At 39.8% G+C, this 24890-nt stretch overlaps 1 protein-coding gene and 3 pseudogenes across 1 annotated transcript; all 4 read left to right on the forward strand.

Moving 5' to 3' along the window:
• Positions 1 to 2033: 2033 nt before the first annotated feature.
• Positions 2034 to 3993, forward strand: LOC148728479 (uncharacterized; annotated as a pseudogene).
• A 7982-nt stretch (positions 3994 to 11975) lies between these two features.
• LOC148728480 (zinc finger protein 862-like) lies at positions 11976 to 14974 on the forward strand (the record flags this gene model as incomplete). Its single annotated transcript, XM_088724967.1, has 1 exon — positions 11976 to 14974. A coding segment is annotated over one exon (2625 nt), but the record flags the coding sequence as incomplete, so codon positions are not given.
• A 4230-nt stretch (positions 14975 to 19204) lies between these two features.
• Positions 19205 to 20256, forward strand: LOC148728481 (uncharacterized; annotated as a pseudogene).
• Positions 20257 to 24039: 3783 nt separating this feature from the next.
• On the forward strand, positions 24040 to 24862 carry LOC148728482 (uncharacterized; annotated as a pseudogene).
• Positions 24863 to 24890: the final 28 nt, after the last annotated feature.

A 24890-nucleotide genomic window follows, 5' to 3' on the forward strand; every position in this document is an offset into this window, starting at 1 on the left:
GCTGTAATCGTCTGATTCTTTTTCTCTCTCATCTTCATTGGTATCCATGAGGATTTCATATTCTACCTCAAGTTGGTCAGCAGCATCAAATGCTTTCTTGTGCTCTACAGCTCCAAAGTCTTCTGGCATAAGGTACAACCTGTCAGGTATACCAGCAATGGTTTGGTGTCTTGAACTGCAGATTAGATGGCTGTTCCAATCATTCTTAACTTGACTCAACTCGTTTTCGATACCTTTTGCTGAATGAAAACCAAACGCACTCCATTTGCATACAATTGCTTGTATCTAGATCTCCCCTGTCTACCATATCTTTTCAAAAATTCATCTACCACAAACTCCAGTTCCTTGGAAGAAAGGCCCACCAACCCTCAATACCTTGATTAGTGTGGGATGAACTATAACGATGAGCATTAAGTCCTGCTAATGAATCCTGGTGGAGAAAGCATTGTACTGTTGCCATACTACCATTTTCAGTGCCTCTGTCAGTTCCTAACAGTGCTGGGCAACCTTGCAGGTTCTTAACACTCTCCATAATGAATGAGGCAATGATTCTAGGATTTTTGTTGCTTCTGGTAAGTTTCAGCCAAATTAATCTCCTACTGTATCCATCAGTATGTCAGCAAAAGTTCAGCCTGGGATTAGAATACTGTCGTCTTTTGAGGCGATGACCTTTTCTCTGCTGAGTTCCCTCTGGATCGAGTTCAGCCAACAAAACCTGGACAGTTGACCTTAGAACATTAATTCCAGATTTTGAATGAAGCTTTCGCCACATGGACCTGTATCCAAGAAGCGATCTGGAGCCGTCAAGCTCTCTTGCAATATGTTCGCGTACAATTTGTTCAGCTATTGCCCTTTCTCTTCTGCACAGACCATACATTTTTAGACAATTCAGAAGAGTTCTTTTGGACATTTTTAGTCTGTGGAATCTTTCAAGAAAGTCCAAAATGGTATTGTAATCATAATTCTTTGAAAAGTAGAATCGAATAGCTTCTTCTTTATTATCCACCATGTTCAGACTTTTTATTGTGCCTGCATATCATAAAGGCCAGCGGAAACAAAACTAGTGCGTTGGAAAGTGTGTTGTATTTTTGGCGATTGTGTTGTGTTTTCAGTGTGTGTGTTGTGTTTTTAGTTTGTGTGTGTGTTGTGTTTTCATTTTGTGTGTGTTGTGTTTTCAGTCTGTGTGTTGTGTTTTCAGTTTGTGTGTTGTGTTTTCATTTTGCGTGTGTTGTGTTTTCAGTGTGTGTGTGTTGTGTTTTTAGTTTGTGTGTGTTGTGTTTTCATTTTGTATGTGTTGTGTTTTCAGTCTGTGTGTGTTGTGTTTTCATTTTGTGTGTGTTGTGTTTTCAGTGTTTGTGTTGTTTTGCACTTATGGGCCACTGACATTCGAGCAGCACAGAAACTTTGTGGATTCCTTGGACACAGTGCAAAGAGAGGCTGCTTTCATTGCTACAAGATCTTTCCAGGTGGTTTTGGAGAAAAGAGGAACTATGGTGGCTTTGACGACCGAAATCAGTGGCCAAAAAGATCTTCTGAACAGCACAGAAGAGATGCAAAAAGAGTTAAGAACTGTAAATCTCAGTATGCTTCTGATAAGCTAGCAAGCGAACTTGAAGGCAGATACACTAATCTGTTAGAACTCCCTTATTATGCAAGTACAGAGATGTGGGTAATTGACCCTGTGCACAACTTGTTTCTTGGAACAGCTAAAAGTGTCTTCACTAAATGGATTGAAGATGCCATAATCACTAAAGAAGGACTGTAGACCATAGACCACTTTCATAAATGGCTGCCAGATTAATATTCTTGTGTTTAAATTTAAATTAGCCCTACTGGCTTTGTTCTCCAGTACAAATTCAAAAGAATACATTATCTCAAGCGAGGCCAGAAGGGCTAATCTAAATTTGAACAAAAGAATATTTATACGGCAGCCATTTATGAAAGTGGTCTATTGAAGCAAGGATAGAAGAAGTTTCATTTTTATCAGACATTGGTAGGCTACCTAGAAACATCACATCTGATTACAGAGGCTACACTGCTACCCAATGGAAAAACTTTTATTCTATTTTCAATGTATGCTCTCAAAGATGTGCTTCCTGAACAACACCTTCATTATTGGCACTCCTTTGTATTAGCATGCAGCCTGCTCTGCAGACCTTGCATAAATAGGACAGACTTGACGGTTGCAGATTGTAAACTGTTACATTTTCTCAAGGATTATGAGAAAACTAATAGAGAACTGTACATAACACCCAATATGCATCTCCACCTCCACCTTCACCTCAGAGAATGTGTGGAAAATTATGGCAGTATTTATGGAATTTGGCTGTTCAGCTTCAAAAGGTACAATGGCACTTTAGGATCTTACCACACAAACAACAAGACTGTAGCAATACAAATTATGCCGAGGTTTGCGACTTCTGGAACTCTGGAAAATATGCAATATACTTTACCAACACAGTACAGTGATCTCTTCCTGCCCAACTGCAAAGCACAGCTTGAATCCAAAGAGAGACGTGAAGAAACCATTCTATTTCCACAACTAATGCTAGCATCTTCTAGTCCTTTACTTGGCAAGGAATCTGTGTGGGCAGACTTGACATCAATCTGTTTTTGAGAGCCCATACAAGCTGGCAAGTCTTGACCAATCAGAATTGAGTACATTGCTTGAAGTTTACCTCACCCTATATCCGAAAGAGACAGAAGCCCCACTAAAAGTGTCTGTGCTTTACAAGAAGTATAATTCTCTAACAATTGGTGGTGATCGAGGTATGGCTCAACAGCGGGTTCCAGGCTTTGCCCTTATGCTCGAATAATTGCATCATGGTATGACAACAATGGAATTATTAACCCTGGAATGATGAGGCCTGGAATAATTCCCTATTTCATTATTCACAGTTTGGAGATCAAGGGACAGCACAACATTCATGCATTTGCTGTTGTGGACTGGTTAAAGTCATCTTAGCAAGACTTTGGTTATTGTAATCCCCTGTCTGTTTGGTTTGCCAAAGAATTTGACAATGCTGGACCAGCAGTTTTCTTGCCTGTCCAGAGAATCCACTCAAAGTTTTTATCTGCTGATCGACTTTATTGTGAACAAAAGTACATTGTAATGTCTCCCATTTGCAGGAGAATCTTGCTTTAATGTTTTATTAAGAATGCTGTAAATACTTAAGAAAGTTAATCTGGTCACACTTTGAGGCTGCTTTCTGTCAATGCAAAGATTTCTAATTTCTTCCTTGAAGTTGTTGGCTTTTCAACTTTTCAACATTCAAGTACAATGTGCATGTTCAGTGGCATTTTACCTGTTTGATGTTGTAATGTTACAGGGTGTCTTGTACCTGTTCTCAAATATTATTGTTATGACTTTAATTTCAAGAGGGAAACTGTCATGGATATTACTTCTGAAATTTAAGAGTCTAAAGGTTTGTTTAAACTACTAGAAAATTATATAAAGGAATTCCAGTTTTGTTAACATTTCTCTGCAAAAGTACTAAAGCTACAAGAGAATTGATATCATGATACCATCAGGAGCTTTAGATCTTAAATTTAGAAAGTCTGGCACAGTTTTCAAAGTTGTGTCCTAGGAGCTTGAACAGAATAGCTAAAATACATATTTACATTTACATTAATATAGCGCAGACTTCTATGTGGATATATCCAGTTGCGCTTAACAGAATAGTAAGGTTGAGATCGGAAGTCAGCATTTTTATCAGGCGCCTCTGGCAGCCGCTTCAGTCCAGGTAGCAATCTCACCTTCCCACCCATCCCACCCTGGTGAGGACATCCACTACACAGTAATCTCGTGCATGGGAAATTTATGTCTCCTACCCCTAACCCAGCAGGAGACGGGACCTACAGCTTTACATCTTATCTGAGAAGACGAAGGAATTAATGTGAGTGAAGCGTCTTGCTCAAGGACACAACGTCATGCCCCAGCCAAGACTTGAACCCAGGCCAACAGAACCAGATTCCAGCGCACTCACCACCGGACTACTCACACCTCACCATCTGATAATGGTTCTCCCACTCCTGAAACGTAAACTTTAATTTACTTGATATCTCCCTACTTGTTTTAGGCACTTTTTGTGAAAGTACTCCTATCCGAGTTTAATAAATATCCATGTGACAGCTAAAAAGTATAAGATATGCTATAAAATTGCGATGTACAGAGTGAAATTAAATTATATTGGTAAAAAATGTAACAATCCTATTTTGTTGTGAGTATTTTTTGAAAAATTGGCAGCTGTGTAATACTCAGGTGGATGGGGTTACTGAAGTGTAACATTGTCCCAATGTATTCCAATTTTTTTATAGCTGCTAATTTATCACAAAATGACCCACCTACACAAATGGCCTGACTGCCTCAAATAAACCAAACTGATCCAATGACTCTGTCACCCAAATGACTTGACTGTCTCAAATGAACCAAATGCAATTTGTTTTAATGACCCAATTATCTCTAGTGATTACATCATCCCTAATGAACCAATCCATGCAAATGACCCGACTGTCTCAAATGAACCACTCTGTTCTAATGATCCAGTTGTCTCTAGTGACCCACCATCTCGAATGAACCAATCCAGGCAAAAGATCAGACTGTCTCAAATGAACCAATCTGTTCCAACGACCAAGTTATCTCTAGTGACCCCACCATCTCTAATGAACTAATTCAGGCAAAAGACCGGACTGTCTCTACTGAACCAATCTGTTCCACTGAACGTTCCAATTATTTCTTGTGATACTAACATTTCTTATGAATCAATCCACACAAATGACCCAGCTTCCTCTAATGAACTAATCCGTTCCAATGACTCAATTATCCCTTGTGACCCCACCATCTCTAATGACCCAATCCACACAAATGACCGGACTGTCGCAAATGAACCAATCTGTTCCAATGAGCCAATCATCTCTAGTGACTCCACCATATCTAATGAAGCATCCAGGCAAGTGACTGGACTGTCTCAAATGAACTAACCTGTTTCAATGACCCAGTTGTCCAATGATCCAATTATCTCTAGTGACCCCACCATCTCTAATGAACTAATCCAGGCAAAAGACCAGACTGTCTGAAATGAACCAATCTGTTCCAATGACCCAGTTATCTCTAGTGACCCCACCATCTCTAATGAACCAATCAAGGCAGAAGACTGGACTTTCTCAAATGAGCCAATCTGTTCCAGTAACCCAATTATTTCTGGTAACCCCAACATCTCTAATGAACCAATCCAGGCATAAGACCGCACTGTCTCAAATGAACCAATCTGTTCCAATGACCCGACTATTTCTTGTGACCCTAACATCTGTAATGAACAAATCCTCGGAAATGACCGCACTATCTCAAATGAACCAATCTGTTCCAAAAATGACTCAATCACCTAAATGACCTAACTGTCGCAAATGAACCAAATACTATTTGTTCCAATAACCCAATTATCTCAGTGGCCCCACCATCTCTAATGAACCAATCAATGCAAATGACCCGACTGTCTCAAATGAACCAATCTGTTCCAATGACTCGATTACTTTTTGTGACCCCAACATTTCTCATTAACCAATCCACACCAATGACCCAACTGCCACAAATGAACCAATACACCTCTGAATTATTAAAGGAATTTGCCAAAGCATACAAGTTCAATAGGCCTTTTGCAACAAACTGTCACGTGACCGATTTTCCCTTGGCAACGCCATACTGGAGGGCAAGCCATTTAGTCTTTCCTTGACAACCAACAAAGGGCGAGTTGGCGGAGGGGATACAAAGGTAAGGTTAAAGGTCTTTTATGATGTCACAAGAAAACAACAGGAAAATATCTCTTTGAAATTTTTACATACAACTGAACTAGTCTCCGACTGAAATCAGTCACTAGAGGCCGAGTTTCAGACTCGTGAAGTTTTAGCATGGTCAGTCTCGTTTGAAGTGATAGCGATGGCGGCAACGTTACCGAAAAATCCCCATGATTCATTCGACTTTATTGCTATCTTACACAGATATTTAAGCCTTTAGAATGAAAATATTGAGTGATAGTTTCGTTTGAATTTCAGGGAGAATAGCCTTGCATCATATGGCGACTGCTGGTAGCCAAGCTCTTTCGACCGAATCACGACCGAGTTTCTGTCGTAGGGAGGCTTCTCGCTCACAACAAAAATACTAGCATATTTGATTGCAGTCTCGTTGTTCAGGGTGAACTCGAATAATTTTTCTTATATTCACAGGTGTGGAGTCCAGAGATTCAAGCAAGTTTCCTGATATTTCTTTCGCAGAAGTTGAAAGTTTTTTTCAGAAGGCGTTGCGATGCGAACATACCAGGAAAGCCTACAAGTTTTTCGCTGAACCTGGCTACCTTCATGATAAGAAACGTAAGTAAAATCTGGGATATCCTAACTTCTGTGTGCAAATATAAGCTTAAATAAAGTCGTTGGGTGTTTCTTAATATTAAGGTGGAGGAAATCCTCTGGAGGAAATGACTACAAAATAAAAAATATATATATTTAAGTGGTGATCAGCACCTAAACTGAACTGTATTTAAGCTTATATAAAGCTATAAGGTTAAGATCAAAATACCAAGAAAATTTCACAACATTGAAAATTTGTCCAGAATTAACAAGAATATTGTTTTGTTTAGGTAAAGTATATAATTAAGTTGGAGATATTTGCCGTTCTAAGTTAAACAATAGCCTGTTTTTTAAATTTGTGGTTGAGATAATACAGTACATGCAACCAAGAAAGATGAATGCTAGTTAATTAAGCTTTCAGTAGATGAGAGTTTACAAAATAGATTTTTATGTTTAGTTAACATTATTGCAGTGTTTTCTGGACAAATGCATTACTAAGCTAATTTTTTTTTCGTTTTTTGCCGTTCAATATTCTGCTAACCAGGTCAAAGTAACATCAAATTGATAATAAACCCTTGGTCACCATGGCTTAGTTTCTCACGAGATAGGAAAGTGTATGACAGCTCAGCTGGGGGGAACGGTTACCTCCCATTTGGACTTTTCAAAACCAAAGTTGTCAAGGAAGGCTCAACTGATTTTTATGGAGTACCTCATATTTACAAAAACCCTGTTGCCAAGCAGCTGTCACTGAAGAGAAACCATGAATACTATTACCAATGGAATTACTTTTTCAGTTATATCAATGAGACAACTTTCTTCTGTGAAAGAATTTATTATGATGCAGAATTTTTTCAGATTGCCAAAGATAATGTGGATGCCTTCTTTTTTTATTTTTACTTGAATAGGAACCTCGAAATGTGCAAACTCCTAATAATTTATCTTTCAAGTACATACTAGCTAGTATTATTATTACAACTACAACAACTTATTTGTATCCAGAATCAACTTAAAATAAATTAAATGAACAACAATAAGTTGGTTAGGCATGTACAAGCTCAAGTGCATTGTCCTCAAGACTTGATTCTGCAGTAATCTATTACTGTCTCAAGGTTTTGTAATGCTTAGAACTCCGATTAAGATGTTTTTTTTATTTCGTTTTCTCAATACAAAGAAGCTGCATTAACACATACTACTGAAGACAGATATTTACACTCTTAGAAGATTTTATTACCACTAATGTTTTTAAGGGGGATGAAAAAAATTGAAGTCTTTGCATGGATTGAATAAAATTCACCAATTACAGATATAGATGTTTAACCCATTAACGTCCAGTGCGCCCGTATGCGCCCATGGGGACCCACACCCTTTCTACGCCCTGTGACGTCATCAATTTTAACTCTGGAGCACGAATTCGAGCATGTACTTGAACGGGTTGAAAATATCTTGCAGACGATACCAGAATGAGCGCAATTGAGTGGAGGAGGTTGCAGAAATAGCCAAAAAACCGTGTCACTTTGACTGGAAAATCTGCACGAAGATCGTGTTTCACTACCCACCTACCTTTCCGAGCATGTGCTTTGAAAATAATGAGTAGTTTCTGAAAAATCTCTACACCAAAATGAAGCCTACTCAATTTCCAGCAAGTCAGGAGAAACTTTAGGCAAGGAGAGGGGAAAAAAAGGGCAGGAGAAAGAGAGAAAAGTAGAAGTCGTAGGTGGGGCGTGACTTTTCAACCCAAAAACTATGTCGAAATTTTGCTCTCTGCGCGTGCCCGAGATTTTCAGGCCGCCATTTTGCATTTGGATCGAAAGGCCGTCGAGTGCACGAGCTGTCAAGTGGTTTTTGGTAAGTTTGAGCTTTTAAAACCCCAACAGTGACCCCAAATCTGCTGGACTAGCTTCAAAACACAGTTTTCCACAAAAGCTGCGGCCGTTAATGGGTTAACAAAGAAGCAAGTTTTTTCGGAAAAATCCACTTTTTGGCATTAAGCAATCAAATCGGTTAAGGTAACGTAAAATCAGGTCAAAAAGTTAGGGTTAGGGTATCTTTTAGGGTTAGGGTTAACCCATTAACGTCCAGTGCGCCCGTATGCGCCCATGGGGACCCACACCCTTTCTACGCCCTGTGACGTCATCAATTTTAACTCTGGAGCACGAATTCGAGCATGTACTTGAACGGGTTGAAAATATCTTGCAGACGATACCAGAATGAGCGCAATTGAGTGGAGGAGGTTGCAGAAATAGCCAAAAAACCGTGTCACTTTGACTGGAAAATCTGCACGAAGATCGTGTTTCACTACCCACCTACCTTTCCGAGCATGTGCTTTGAAAATAATGAGTAGTTTCTGAAAAATCTCTACACCAAAATGAAGCCTACTCAATTTCCAGCAAGTCAGGAGAAACTTTAGGCAAGGAGAGGGGAAAAAAAGGGCAGGAGAAAGAGAGAAAAGTAGAAGTCGTAGGTGGGGCGTGACTTTTCAACCCAAAAACTATGTCGAAATTTTGCTCTCTGCGCGTGCCCGAGATTTTCAGGCCGCCATTTTGCATTTGGATCGAAAGGCCGTCGAGTGCACGAGCTGTCAAGTGGTTTTTGGTAAGTTTGAGCTTTTAAAACCCCAACAGTGACCCCAAATCTGCTGGACTAGCTTCAAAACACAGTTTTCCACAAAAGCTGCGGCCGTTAATGGGTTAATAATGTACTGTTGTGTCTTCAAGAAACATGTTTGCAGTTGTACAATGAAATAAAAAATCATCTTGGCAAATTTCTTGAAACTATACTCCCTTAGAAGTATTGGTCAATATCTAACCAAAGGTTAGAACTAACATTCAGTGAACCAAAAATTTTTTTCTTGTTGCATGACCTTTAATAGCCTAAAGCATCGCCTGGATTTATCACAGTATTGAGCAATATTGTTTATACACTATCTAATACCTTTGACAGAACTATAGTTGTAGGCTTTCCACAATGTTTACCATAAAGTAAAGTGGGCTCACTGTGTATCTCTCATGTACTTTATCTATCCTTCTGCTGATGACATTATCAGTGGTCCCTGGAAGTTCACTAATAAGCAAAGTACTGTGTAACCATCTCTAAGCTCTTTCTTGGAGTGTGGCGGAAATCTGCGAAACAATAACTTATTTTCACGGTCGTAGCACTTATCTGCATTGCAACCAGGAACACAGCAATGAAATTTACTCATCGTGACCACCGTTGCAAGTTGCTTTAGGTAAACTTGTCAGTTCTTAACCTGCTCGCATACATTAAATTCAAAAAATCCAGTGAAAACCCCAAAACCAAACTTCCACATGAAAAAAGCGATCAAGTCGAATTATTACAATGTAATCAAGGAGATTTTTCGGTTAGGTCACTGCCATTGATATCGCTTCAAGCGAGTACGTGCTAGAACTTCAGGAGTCTGAAACCGGGCTTTCTCTGATTGATTTCAGTCCAAGACCATTTCAGTTGTATGCAAAAATTCTAGAGAGATATTATCTTATTGTTTTCTTGTGACATCACGACAGACAAACGCCTTAAAAGACCTTTAACTTTACCTTTGTATCCACTTCGCCCACTCGCGCTTTGTTGGTTGTCAAGGAAAGACTGAATGGCTTGCCCTCCAGTATGGCGTTGCCAAGGGAAAATCGGTCACGTGACGGTTTGTTGCAAAAGGCCTATCACATCACCTCATCTCCATACTAGTCACAATCCAATGGATGAGCTGAAGTAGCTGTCAATTCAGCCAAACACAACCTAGCACTCCTGTCAGTGTGCAACACTCCATCTGCTGGTAACACGTTCTCTCCCGCCCAAAGATTGTTTGGCTGTGTCCTCTGCAGCAACTTATCTCAACCAATAACTACTTTGGAGCCTTGCCATTCTCCTCCTGACAAAGTGGTATCCGACCACTTACACCACAGACTACAACAAAAGCAAGCCTACGATCAACATGCAAGACATCTTCTTCCGAACTTCCCACTAGGCAGCTATGTCTATGCTAAGCCTCCCCCCTAACTCATGGTCAAAGGCCTGGGTCCTTCGACAGACCATAGGCTCTGCTGGCCCTTGATCCTACTACCTCAAAATCAGCACAGGACAAATCAGACAAAACCGTGTTCAAGTGCAACTGGCACGTCCTTTAAACAATGGTGAACCACTACGTGAGACAAACACCAACTCCAATCTTCCTGACAAACTGCGATCATCCTCCCTCAACCCTTCATTATCTGCTTCATCTGCTGCACCCACAGTGACACCCAATGATGTCAGTCCATCACTTGCTTCCTCTGCAGCTTCAACAGCAACACCAAATGATGTCAGTCCATCTCCTCTACCGCCAACAGTTTTCAGCTCAGCTTCCGAGCCATTGCCCCAATCGGCCCCTGACACACCAACACCACCTTGTCTTCATAGCCCTCCAATTTCAAATGCTCCTCCTCAGTTACCCAGTCAACCAGCTCCTCAAGTAGTTACCTGGAGTGGCCAAGTTGTTGGAAAACCTGCCCAATACTCTGACTGATTATTGATTATCTGGCCTTCCATTGCAGGTGACGAGCACTATCCACTGCTGTGAGGAAACAATGTCAACTGTGGAACTGCCGCATGGTACTGCACAGCTGATGCTAACATGAGCAATTCATGACACTTTATGATTTGACTCTGATCTGCAGTGTCTCAGACATCGATGATACTTTGTTTGTGTCTTTTTTTGCCTTAGCTATTGTTCTTGTTATTGCTCCTTCAATTAAAAATGATGTGATTTAAAAAAAAGGAAGGATAAAAAAAGAAGAAATGTTACCAGTCACGCGTCATGCACTAGGTTACCCATAGTGCTTTTCCCCTTGTACCTCGTGCTTGGCTAAGTCACCATCTTGATAGTCATTAAATATTAGTTTGCTTATGGCTGTTACATGTGTTCCGCATTCTGTAATAAGCTGAAGCTTATTACAGTATGAGTAACTGATTCTTAATGAAAAGAAATTCACAATGCTGTGATGAACATTATTTATTCATTTTCTTAATGTCCATAGGGATGAAGATTTATGTAAAACTGGCAGCAGGGGTTTTATTAGAAGCCGGGACCCGGGTACCGGCACCCGTCTACTCTGAGTACAGTACCCGCCTTCACAAAAATGAGGTCATGAGTGGATAAATAAAAGAACAATAAAAAAACTCAGACTAACCGAAACATCTTTCCACAACTCTCCCGCTTTGCTAGCATAAGCTAGTTAACCAGGAATTGCAACTCCGAATTACAATCCTTTTTACATGTAAACTAATATTTCTGTGTCCGGATTAACGAGTGTTTTGTCAAGCAAAGTAATAAATTTCAAAGTTTGATCGCATCGCGTGTCTTCGCGAAACGCATCGCTTACGATATCAAAGTAGATACCAGGACCCCCTCTTGTCAGCTGTTGCATAACATTTGCACGTGACATTTCACACGACTGAAAAGCACATGGTTTTAAAATGGCCGCGACGAATAAAAGATCTTCTCAAGGTGTCCTTGACAATTTTTTTGTCGTTTCAAAGAAGTCAAAAGGTGAGTTCTTAATACTTCACAAGTCATTTCTTCAACATAATAAACTTGCAGCGGTGGATATAAATAAAGTATATTTGCATGTCTAAAGATTCAGTGAACCGCGACGACCTTTCAATATAAACAAATCATCAAAATCGCCCTTCGTTCGCCACCGATTTCGCCGCTTTGTTTACTTCTTTTCGCCCTGGCAGACAATTCAACAGTGCCTTCAGTACAAGAGGCTACTGGAGAGGCAGAAACAAAGTCTTCTAATGAAGCAGTCTCAGATACGTCACAGCGAGTAGAAAAAACTCGTGGGACAAATGTTTCTAAAGCAATAGCAGATGACATTATGTTATTAGAAATGGAGAGATGTGGACTTGCTAACCTACACAACTACTATGAGTGCAAACAAAAAAGCTCCAAAGATTTCTCAAAAGAAGAAGAGGCCAGGCAGAAGAAGCTGAAGAAGAGACGATTTCATCACAGCTGGGTTGAAGAAAGAGAACTAGCCTATGATAACACCACAGGCATTTGGTGGCTTCTTTTCTCAGAAAACCAAGGCATCTTTTGTTTTCTTTGCTGCAAACATAAAACTTTGAACACTCAAAACAATGCTGCAGTATTCAGCACTACACCCAGCACAAGATACAGGAAAGAGGCCATCAGAGAACATTCTTTAACCAAAATGCATGAAGCTGCTGTGGAAGCTGAAATGAATCACAGGGTGTCAATGTTTCATCAACAGTATGAAGAAAAGAAAGCAGTTCGCAATGATGTATTGTACAATGCTTTTGCAGCCTTGTACTGGTTAGCAAAGGAGGCAGTTGCCAATGTTAAGTTTTTCTCTTTTCTAAATCTGTTCCGGGCTGTTGGTCTAGACAAAATGCAGCATTTTAACCACAAATCTCCTGCTGCAGTGAGAGAAATGTTCCTGACAAGTGGAAATGTGGTCAAGAACATGATTATAGAAGAAATAAAAAAAGCAGGTTCTTATGGCCTTCTAATTGACGAAGTAACAGACATTGCTGTCACTGAGCAATTAATCACATTCGTGCAGTTTTGGAACAGCACTTCTGGTGGCACAGAGATTAAGTTTCTTAGTGCTAATGATCTCCTTGTTGAATCTGATTCTGCAAATGCAGAAACCATAACAAGCACTCTTGTAAAGGAGTTAAATCAGTGTAACTTATCAGTTGAAAAGCTCAATGGCCTTTGCACGGATGGAGCATCAGTGATGACGGGAAAAACCAGTGGGGTAGCTACCAGACTCAAAGAGTTAAACAAACACCTTGTCAGCATTCACTGCATCTGCCATAAACTGTCACTTGCTTGCTGTGACACTAATGATGAGATCGCATACATGCAAGAAGTTGAGAGATGGCTTTTCCAGGCCTGGAAATTTTTTGAAAATTCCCCCAAACGACTTGCAGCATATCTAAAGACCCAACTTTCTGTGAAAAAGCTGCAAGAGCCTTCTAAAGAGGCTAAAGATAAGTGTGTCCGTCGACTTGCTAAAGCTACTCGCACAAGGTGGCTCTCTCTGGGCAAGGCTGTAGAGGGTGTACATGAGGATTACATACCCCTCATGCTTACACTAAGGCAACTTGACCAGAAAGATGCCCAAGCATCAGGTCTTCTTGGAAAAATGTACAAAGTGAAATTCATTGGGGTGGTAACAGTCATGCATCACGTTCTTCCTGTTCTCAACAAACTCAGCTGCACCTTCCAAGAAGGAAAGATTTCCTTCTCCCATATAAAGCCAGCAATTCAGAAGTGTATTGACGATCTTGACAAGATTGTCCAGACGGGAGTTCCAGTCACTGAGTTTCTTAGAGATCTATCACCTGGAGGCAGACTGGAACAAGCTGATCTCATTGCTTCTGATGGAGATGAGCTGTTTCTCAGCAATTTCCTGGTGAAATATGTCAATTCACTGAAAAAAAGCTTAAACAGCAGATTTCCCACCCTTCCTCTCCTGTCTGCTTTTAGCATATTCGACCCTGCACTAGTTCCAGAAAGGGGCCAGCCGGGATTTAGGGATTATGGCAGTGTATCAGTGAAACTCTTGGCTGAGCAGTTCTTTGATGAAGACAGCGACAAAAGGCAGCTGATGGATGAGTGGCAGGTATTCAAGTACGACTTGGCAAAATGGAAGAATGAGCTGCCTGAGGAAGTAAGAAAGCCCCCTGGTGGGAGCAAACCTACAGTCACTTCAACTGACTGGTGCCTCCAGAAGCTAATGTTCATGAAGGACCTGGTTCCATTTAATCTTCCACTGGTTGCAAAGGTGGCAGAGGCAGTGATTTCTCTTCCAGTCTCAAATGGATGGCCAGAAAGGGGTGCCAGTTCTTTAAAACTGATGAAGACAAGGCTTCGGAGTAGGATGAAGAATGACATGCTCAACGCCCTACTACACATTCTCATTAATGGTCCAAAAGTGGGAAGTAAGGAATTTGAAGAAGTGATTGATGCTTCTGTTAGAGCTTGGTTAGCTGCAAAACCACGGCGAAAGTGTCCTCCAAAGTTTGTCAGCACACCAGTGGTTGCCAGCGCCGGTGATATAAGTGAGAACTTTGTAACTGTGCAGGATGCTGGTGTACAGACGGAGGGTGACGCGGAGGGTGTCACGCCAAGTCACCCTTCAATTGCAGAGGAAGTTGATGCAACCTCCAAAGCACTTGAGCTACCTGCAGATGACGGTGATGATTCAGATTATGGCTCTGATTTCGATGACTTTTAGTTTAGTTGTTTCACCTAACACTGTTTATTTGTAAACAAAGTAAACAATATAAGCCAATGAGTTAGATTTAATATAATTATTCATGTTATGGATTTAGTGAATTCCCTGAGTCTGCGAACAGTTGCAGTAGTGTTTTAATGAGGTCAAAATGCTTGTCAATTTAGTAAATTGTGAACAGTTACAGTAGTGTTTTAATGAAAGAACAATGTTTGTCAATTTAGTAAATTCTCTGAGGCTGTGAACAGTTGCAATATTGTCTTTCATATAGTCACTTTGTGCTAGTGGGTAAAACCTCCTTAAATTATTCACAATTTGTGTTTGCAAAATGAGGATGTAGAATAATAAATTTCCACCTCAGAATGCTGGAAAATGCATTTCCGAGAGTCTTATTTTCAAAATTTTCCGGGGGAGCATGCCCCCGGACCCCCCTAGCGGCTCAGGCCTTCGGCCCTCGTGTCGGTGGGGGTGCCCGCTTACTCTAACACAAGAACCCTCCTACTTCAAAAGTTAATGAAACCCCTGTGGCAGTCAAGGAAAATGTGTGGTTGGTACAGTCAACCACCTGTTTATAAGTCAGAAATGATATTTACTTAGCCTGGCATCAAATAAGAGCAAGAGTCATCAAGAATTCAAACTCTCACTCTTGTTTTACTTGAAACCTACCCACTCTAGACTACTTTTGTGAGCTCTCAGAGTTTGAATTTTTCCAAATTTCCGTTTGAATCAAGTGAAGTTCAAAGTTTCTTTCCTGTTTGACCTCAGACTATACTTGACTCATGCAAAATAATTTTGGTATGTACTTAAAGAGGTCATTTAATACTCACATTTCTTAGCAATATCAAACATACTAAATAAAGGTGAATATATATGCCTGGATCTCTGAAAAATGGTGTCAAAGAATTGAAATCGCAGCCTCAGCGGTCGTTTTTTTTTTCTCAGCAGAAATTATTTCTAAAGGTAACAATATAAAAGGAAAGTCAGCTCCACCTGTTTATCTTTCTTTCATTTTCCTCCTTTCTGTATTTTTTACCCTATTTCATGGCTTTTTGGTGGCCTAAAAGAGTAGCAAAATCAAGGTAAACATTGGATTCTTTAGCACCATTTTCATAAATCCAGACCTATATTTCATACTTTAAACCTCACCTGTATAACATCCTGTTTGCCAAGGTCACTGACTGCTTTGTACCTCCAAGAGACTTCAAAAATTCTCTTCGTTCCTCTGAAGAAGCAGAGGTCTGTTCAATTCCTTTGCAGTTGTAACTTTTTTACATAGTGTTTGACTACCCTTTCAAAAACTGCACACCAGTAGTTGTCACAAGCAGCAAAGTTGATAATGTCTTCGTGAATGTGTATCAAATTATGCAAAGAAATGGTGCACATTTGCAGATTTTGTAATTCTTCAACAAGTACATTAATAATATCCACCACTAACCACCTCCACTTCGGTGAATAGTTAATTATCCAGATAGATGTACAGCATTTAACATCTGTAAAAATTGAATTCATAAACATACACCATATACACAGAAATGGCTAGCTGTTTTAACCCTGTAACGTAGCTGCTAGCAGAGAATTTGTTCAGCATTGAGTTATGTGTACATCAAAACAGTAAGAGAACTCTTTGGATCAGCTTTTTGACAAAAACACAGCCACGGGTACATGTAGATCGGAGTGGGATTATATCTTCCATTATAACAGTGATTATATACAGCTGTACATACTACAATTAGTAGCTACATCAACAGAAAATATGTTTATGTAGATACTATATGTAATATATTGTATCATTTAGATAAATGTGTCTAAAATAGGTTGACCACACATAAAAATTTACTTTAGATGGAGCAAGGATGAGAACCTAACAACAAGCTCGAAATACATGCTTGATTAAACCTATCTTATCAGGTTCCCCAGACTCTCACAGAGCTCCTCTAATGTAATGTCTGTTTATTTCCATATATTGAGATTTTCCTATTTTACTGTGGCTCGTCAATGGGGGAATGCTTTGCATTTGTGGGGATGACGTGCTCCTCTCGTCACACTTTTGCCCCCATAGACTCGACATTTTATACTCCTGGAATGTATGTATAGCATAGTGGGGGCCCTTGGGAGGCCCATGATTGATCACAGCTGACCCTGAGGGCGGGAGGCCCAACTCCCTCCCCTATATCAGTCTGTGCACCATCCATATCTACCCAGGAGCAGTCACAGTCAGCCCTGGGAGGAGGCCCAACTCCCTCCTCCATACCGGTGGGTGTACCACTCTGGTGATAGGTTTTCTCTAGCTCATAAAAATCCAGGAGTACATGGGGCTGACCTTTTAGGTTTCAGTGGAGCACTTTGTCTCCCACTCCCCCCTCTTCAGCCACACCAAGTTGTTGTTTTGTTGCCGTTCAGTATAATACTTTGGGTCCCCAGGATTGAGGAACTTGATTAAACTTAAGTTATTGCTCACCCGAAATAAATTTTAGTTAATCGAGAACTCATGTTCGAGCTTTATCCGATGCCCAGTGATTTTCACGTGCAACCTCGTGAGCTGAACTTATAAAACCTTCATTTTTATTTGACCAATCACACGTCACTCTGCAATGTTCAATAACTTGCATTCCCACATGCTTCATCAGTGTGTTTTTCTTCGAGGCCAAGCACAATCTTGGTTGTGAAGTTTTCGTTTGAAATTCCCTCCCATCCCACCCAACACTTTATTTTAATCTGTTTTATTGGACATTGGACTTGCGAACATATTAAAGCCGTCAAGTAGAAATCATTTTCTTCGGGACTAGGGTAGACATTTTCTATATATATAATTTTGTATGACTTAATAACTTTTTGAAGGCTGTATTATTGTAAGCAAGTTATCTTAAAGTGCACCTACACCCAAAAATTTTTTCTTCTAAAAAATTTATGCGTATCTTTTGGAGTAATATGCCACAAAAACTTTTTGATCAGGTGAAATCATCAAGTTTATACTCCTGTCCAAAAGTTCGTAAAATTGGACTAAAAAGCCGCCATTTTGACCCCATGACCAAATTTTTGGGGGCATGGGTCAAGTGGCTGCTGTAACGTCAAATCGAGAGCTTGAGAATCCGCATTTCACACATTTCATTTGTTTCTTTGGGGAAGTTGTTTCGAACTGAGTTTGGAAATGCCAGCCAGATGTGTAGTTGCTGGGAGTAGCAACACCAGAAATTTAAAGCTTGGTATAGGGCTTCATACCATACCGTATTACGGAGATGATCATCCTGAAGCTAGAAAGCGTCGGAAGAAATGGGTCGACTTTGTGAAAATGAAACGAGCAAAGTGGGAGCCATCACAGAGTTCAGTGATTTGCTCAAAGCATTTTAAAGCTGAAGACTTCGCTCGACGCTTAGATCTCAATATAGAAGGACAAGGAACTCCCCTTACTCCGTGGTTACAGCGAGATGACTTTGGGATTTGTGCTATCCCATCTGTTCATGCTTCAGCGATCGAAGCACACAACAAACAACAGAGTGACAGACAATGAAGAATGGTGAGACTATTCTTTTTCTTTTTAGAATTGATTAGTCAACAGGTCCTCAAGTCATCAACTTCCCTGCTAAACTGCTACTGATTCTGGCCTGTGAAATTCACTTTTTTTCTAGGCAGTTAAAGCGGCAATGAGGGAACATACTGACCTTACAGCTGAAGGCGAGCCTCAACGGAAAGTGGCGAGAGAGGCCGCCACTTCTGAGGCAAGTACAAGTGGTGAAGATGATCATCCTCCAGTCAACGAAACTGTCGTTGAATGCTCACATAATCAAAAACAACTCGAGACTTCAAGTAGTGATCCACCTGAGTTTGATGACTTGAGTACAGTAGAGGAGTGTGGAAATTGTATGATGCTGAAAGAAACGAAAAGGCAATTGTTGAATAGTGTGAAGACTTTGAGTGTGACTGTAGCGAAACGGAGGAAAGAACGCAAGAAAGAACACAAGAACGAACTAAGGAAGCATCACAGAAAAGGTATAACTGAATTTAGATAAAAAATAAGTGGCTTAATTTCCTATCACTTGGGAGAGAACAAATCATGGGAGCGTTTGTCAGCCTGGGGTATGATTTGATTTGCCTGTTACTCTGTGCATTTTTACATTCATTCATTTTTCGTTTCTTATCCTACCTTTCTATAAAAATTGATTACTATTATTGACAGAGATAAAATGTACAATATACCAAGCCAGGAGCTCTCAGTAAACCCTTTGTGTCTTTATGAGCAGAGCCCCGGGACAAGTTTGCAAATTTATAATATTACAGGCTACTAAAAATACTTATAAATTAACTATAAATTAATTTTCTCCGTGTGCTTACAGTGAACCTCCATTAATGTAAGCTATTGTTCATTACGAGTACTTTACTAAAAATTGTTGCTTTGGTAGGACAACATCAGCATAAATGCCACCAAACCACAGTTTTTGCTTCAGGTGAAGAGTTCAGTGATAAAGAAGGTGGGTCAGATTTTGAAGTTGAATCACTTGTAGAGGATGAAGATGGGACAATTACCTTGGATGAAGTGGAGCTGGAAGATTATGAATCAGAGTATAAAACAGGACCTGAAACAGAGACGGAGACAGGAACAGAGTCAGATGTGGAGATAAATCTACATGGTAATACTATGTACATATTTCCATATTTGCATTTTGGTGCCTGACTCTTGCACCCAAAGAATGTGAAAGAGGTTTCATCTGCTTCATCTTGTAGTTTACTATTTGGAGTCTTTGAAGTTTGCTTTTGCGACACTTCTGTTAGGGGAAACCTGGAGATGACAATATAAATATTTTATTTTGCATATATACGTTTCAGGCTTTCCCTAAAGGGAAAAAACCTTCACACAGAGCCAAAGCACATTGTGTTCCTGTCGCAGTTATTGCTACTGTTCCAGTTTTGCCATACTTGCAAGGCAGACAACCCAACAGTGGAAACCAGTGAGATAAGTTAAACTAAATGTTCAGTGTAATCAATGTACATTTGGCCATCAACACAGCTCTAGATATAGAAGTGTTATCATTACTGAACGCTCTTTTGTTTCAGGTTCAAGAACTTGGCCTGCAATCACAATACTATCACGACCAAGGAACTTACCAATTGATTCACAAGTTCATGGCCCTTCCAGCCGACGCCATTCCAGAAGAGTTCTTCAAGCTCCAAAGAAAGGCAAGAAAAAACCAGCTGAACGCCTCTGTTAGCTATTAGAACACAACTGGATCGTCAACAACACCTGGCCGCCATCCTGCTAGAGTGTATAAGAGCCAACAACAACGTCGAAGGATGGCAAAATGGGCTCAACCAACGGGCAAAGGTAGGTTACTTATTTGCATTACGTTACGGTTCCCCAGTTTTGTCGCACATTTCCTTCTTTCGAGTCCGGTTTTATTTCCTTATCTATATATATTTTCCTCCTTTTCCCTTCAGGGAAAAATTCAGCTTTCCAAGTACATGCTCATCCAGTTACTTCACAAAGAGAGCCGCCTTACGACCCTAAAAATTGGAATGGTTTTGGAGCGTAAACTGTGAAGACTCCAACGACCGGTAGCTGCAATCAAAGATCTTCAGTCTGTGGGATCAATAAGAGAATGGTGATCGGACAGCGAAGCAGTTGCTGCAAGCCTGCTCCAAACTCTATGGACCACGAGATAACTAGCAAGATAATGTCCAATGACTCTGGTAGCCTTTGGGTTCGGTCAAATTAAAAAATGGCTCCTTTAGGAGCCTCTCAAAAGTCAGGACCAATGGAAGTTTTAGCATAGATGTTTCTTATCACCCCAGCCCCTACGCACTTATAAACTTTCAAGATGGCCGTCGGTCAATTAAAATTAAAAACTGGACTTGGTTCTAACTTGTTTGCAATGTTCGAAAAAAAGCTAATAAATAGACATTACTCAATCTGGGGGCGAACTCGACTTGGTAGGGTTGAACTCAAAAAGTGTGGAGGCGAACACGGCATAAGTTAGGGGCGAACTCGAAGGGGGTGAAAGCAGTGGTTAACAAACGTTTCAGTTTGTCTCTGCCGTTCGTGGCTATCATATATACAAAGATATTTGGAAGCCATTTCTTGGTGAAAAACTCATTGCACATAAAGAGTTTGGTAATCAGTTTGACAAATTTGCTATCAAAGAGCTCAACAGCAAATAGCGGGCCATCTACTGCGCCAATACTCGAGAATACCGTGGTATGTTCTCGCTCGTGGAGGATCAATTACCCTCGAAGTAACAGGCTGTCATCGACACTGTAAACAACTTTGTGGGGGAATGGAAATTCCACACTGTGTAAGGTTCTCCTGTTTGAGAAAAGCGACCATAAACTGTTTAAAGACCTGTTAACGAAGAAGGTTTAACGGCAAGAAATGTAAGCTTGAAATAAGCTTATACTCATCACCAACCCGGCGCACTTTTAGCAGCCACCAAACTCGCAAAAGCAATGACCAATACTTTTTTGTTGTTGTAATGTAGCATTTATTCCAGTATTATGCCCTAAAAGTGTCCATTCACGGAAATTCACAGCACCTTTCCCAAATAGTTGTGCAGATAAGCTGAACCTACGATTTTGATCGCAAATTTTTGGAAAAAAGGTGCGGCTTATCTGCAAGTATTTACGGTATTTTAAATTAATTCTGATGATTAGCAGTGCAAGACTTACCTAACAATCCAAACCAAAAGATTAAATAAGCAAAGTGCCGTTTGGTTAAGAGCTTATTTAGTTAATTTTGAAAGGCTAGTTAATTGTAGCCATTTCAGCAGGTTAGAAATGATTATGGAAAAGCACTTCAAAATACTTTTTTGCGGGTGGTAAAAAAACTGTGTACATTTTATAAATGTTGTGCTACAGATTTGTTTTTAGTTGATTAATTTATGTCTGTTAGAATCTTTATTCCAAGCTGGTTAAAAAAAAACAATTAAACCACAAGATACAGGGTTTGTACTACTCACTCAATTTTCTGTAGACTGCTGATGACATGGAAACTCAAAGGTTTAGTTTAATTGGAGCTAAAAGGGTTTGTTTTACAGTCTTGCCATCAGCAGAAGTCTCCAGCAGGACTCAAAGTAGGGGTGTTATGTGAAGACAAACAAAAAATAATTCTGTGTCTCCCTGGTCTTTTTGTTAGTTTGAGGAGAGTAGTGTGGAGCTTTCTTTTACAAGATGACCCAGCAGCAAAGCAGCCCAGGAAGCCATGGTAGCCTTACAGGCTGCTAGAATTGGCTGTGTTATGAAGATTAATAAGCTGGTAGTCTTCTTCAAAAGCTTCTAATAGTTGCCAACTCCCATCCAATTGCTGCTTGTGATTTAACACCAGAAGAGTACCATCAGGCACTTCTCACAAAAGACAAGAAGATCACAGAGGACTTGCTAGAAACTTTTATGAATGTTCGTCCACAAAAGGATGAGATTGTAGCTTTCTTAGAGGCAACAGAACAAATCCTTTTAATTAATATTGTACTGCTCATCACAGTGGCAAAGATGGAACATCTAAATCATTAAGGAAACTTAGCACCGCTTTTACACGAAACAGCAACCATTTGCTTACCCTTTCACTTTTCACATAACATAGTGTTAACATTACTCCTTTAGCTTCATACAAGCTCAAGTCACTTTGGGTTTCCATGAACTCTTGCAGCTTTCTTCTGATGAAAAGCAAGACATGTGAAGGGGTTTCAAATATGAAACTTCATCTACTTGTCTAACTTACATTTTTTTGTGGTAATTTACTTCTGCTCTGTGAAATAAAAAGGGAAGATAATCCCATATACTCGACAAATGGAAAACTGCTACATCGTACATAGACGCTGCAAAGCCCATCCAGCAGACTTGAAAAAAAAAAAATGGCTGGAAAATCATGGACACTCTTTTCTGGTAAAACTAGTGCTAAATCTCACTATTGTGTTATTGTTGCCTCCTGACTATAATAGATGTACATAAACTTGTTAATAACAAATTGGATACACAATTTATTTTTTCACTTAGGTGTAGACATTAATTACAAATTGAAACTTAATTAATATTGCAGAGAAAAATAGTTTATAAAAATTTAAGTTGATCATGTTCCATCTAAATTTTATTATTTTTGTATTTTGATGTGATATTTCAAAAATAGAACATCCAAAGAAAATAATGACAAAATTGAATTAATGAAATTGATTTCATTATAAAGAAGGATTTAGACTACAATAGATGTAAATAACATTATTAATAACAAATTGGATAGATACAATCTATTTTTTACAGAATTGTGTTGAAAATTTTTCTTTAATACAAATTTAAACCAAATTAATATTGTAGAATGCGATAGTCATAAAAATTTATTTTATTCAGGTACCTTTCATATTTCATTCAATTAATATATTTCAGAGTGACATTTCAAAACTGAACACCCAAAGAAAATAAAACATAACTGAATTAACAATGAAAGTTCCTCTTCATTTCAATCGTGTTCGTATTGATATGTTTACTATAACTATTACCTGGATCATGCTGGGGGCTGGGAATGGTGGGGGGGGGGGGGGAGATGTTGAAGTTTCTATTTGACCAGCAAATAATTATACTCTATTTCTAATTGTTGCTGTAGTCGCCAACATTAGGAGGACTGCGAAAGTCTGGTTTTAACTGCTACCCTGACTCAATAATCGCAGTTCCATCCAACTTTTCGCCCTGAAGTAGACGATCTTCATATTTTTTTACATTATGCTGAACATAACTCAGCAATTCCTGATTTATCTTCATCGCCGCGCCTCACATTGAGACTGCGTGGCCAGCACGTGGATCAGCACGTTGAACTCGCAACCCATCACTTCTGGGTTCGACTCCCACCCTCACCACTACCTGGATTTGTTTCGCGGTATAGCTCAAAGTTAAAATCCTTGACCACACTTGTAAATAACCAACTGGTTTGCCTGTGGCCAGTTGGGATTTTCAGCAATCTCATGTTCAATTTGAATTATTTATTTCAATTGTTTGCTGAGCCCCACTAGCACTTTAGTTATAAACACTGCCAAGGGTAAAAATAAGGTTACTTATTTTATGTTTTCACTCCATCATCTTTGATTTTCTAAAGACTTGAAAACGAGGCTTGTAAGAGTGGCTTGGGCCCAAGAGAGTCCTTTCCCGTTTCAGGGTCCTCTCAGATTTCATTAGGGTCTATACCAAAGGACGACAAGAATGCCAACGTCGACGTTGACCAGAGGAAAACCTGCACAATGCACGCCCACTGTGGTCAGCCTTGGTTTCATTACGTTCTGCCCTGTTGGCCCGAACTTGAAAATCCTGCATTTGTCGTCCTGTGGAGAATGTCTGTGTATTTGCTTCTGTTTGGTTAAAAAATGTCAGGGTAAATGCAGCATTTCTCACTATATTTTGACCCTCCGAAATTAGAGGTAAACCATAAATATTGTTTATACGTGGTTTTTATCTGCTCAAATTTAGCTGCCAGTTGATGAAGTAGACGTACGATCACAACATTATTTTTGTTCGCAAAACACTCCACCAGGCGCTATGGCTTAACAGGTACGGTACAAAAGAGAGAGGAGAAGTGTGGTCAAACATTGTTGACAATTTGATTGCCATGGAAAAACCAAGCTTTTAAAGTCACTCAGAGGTCAGTTAGAGACAGGTATTCCCACATGGAAAAAAACCACAAGAAAAAAACCACAAGAACAAAATCGCACATGAGCAGCAAGCAAGAGGGATTTGCCCGGAAGAGTCTGAGGTTGATCAGGTGATGGAAGAAATAATTCCGCTTTTCGAAGACCATGACCGGAGAACGAGAAACTATTGGATGAAAAGAAGAAGAAAGGGGAAGAAGATGTGACTAAAGCAGAAGAAATGAGAAGGCAATCTCTAGAGACCTTTAAGGAAATCCAAAGAAGGAAAGAGAGTGAAAAGCCACCGAAAAAGAAACGAGCCAGTGGCTCCAACATAATGAGTTACTTGAAAGAGAAAAGTGAAGCAGAAAGTAAAGGATGAGCAGAAGAGTTAGAATTAAGGCGAAAAGAAATAGAAAAACAGGGTGAGTTACAAAGAGAAGAGCTGAAGATAAGGAAGCAAGGGCTAGATGACAAACGAAACCAAAATGAAGCCATACATCAGCAGATGATGACGCAACAACAACAATTACAGCTACTGATGCAACAGCAACAACAGCAATCTACTGCTATGATGGCTCTCCTGGAGAAGGCACTTGCCGCCAAGAAGTAATGCTTATGACCTTATCACTTGGTGATCTTACTACTTAGGTTTGTTGCACATGTTGAAAATTATGTATATGACATTTGTTATTACAGGCCA

This window comes from Stylophora pistillata, chromosome 6 (genome assembly GCF_964205215.1).
Source record: "Stylophora pistillata chromosome 6, jaStyPist1.2, whole genome shotgun sequence".
Taxonomy (NCBI): domain Eukaryota; kingdom Metazoa; phylum Cnidaria; class Anthozoa; order Scleractinia; family Pocilloporidae; genus Stylophora; species Stylophora pistillata.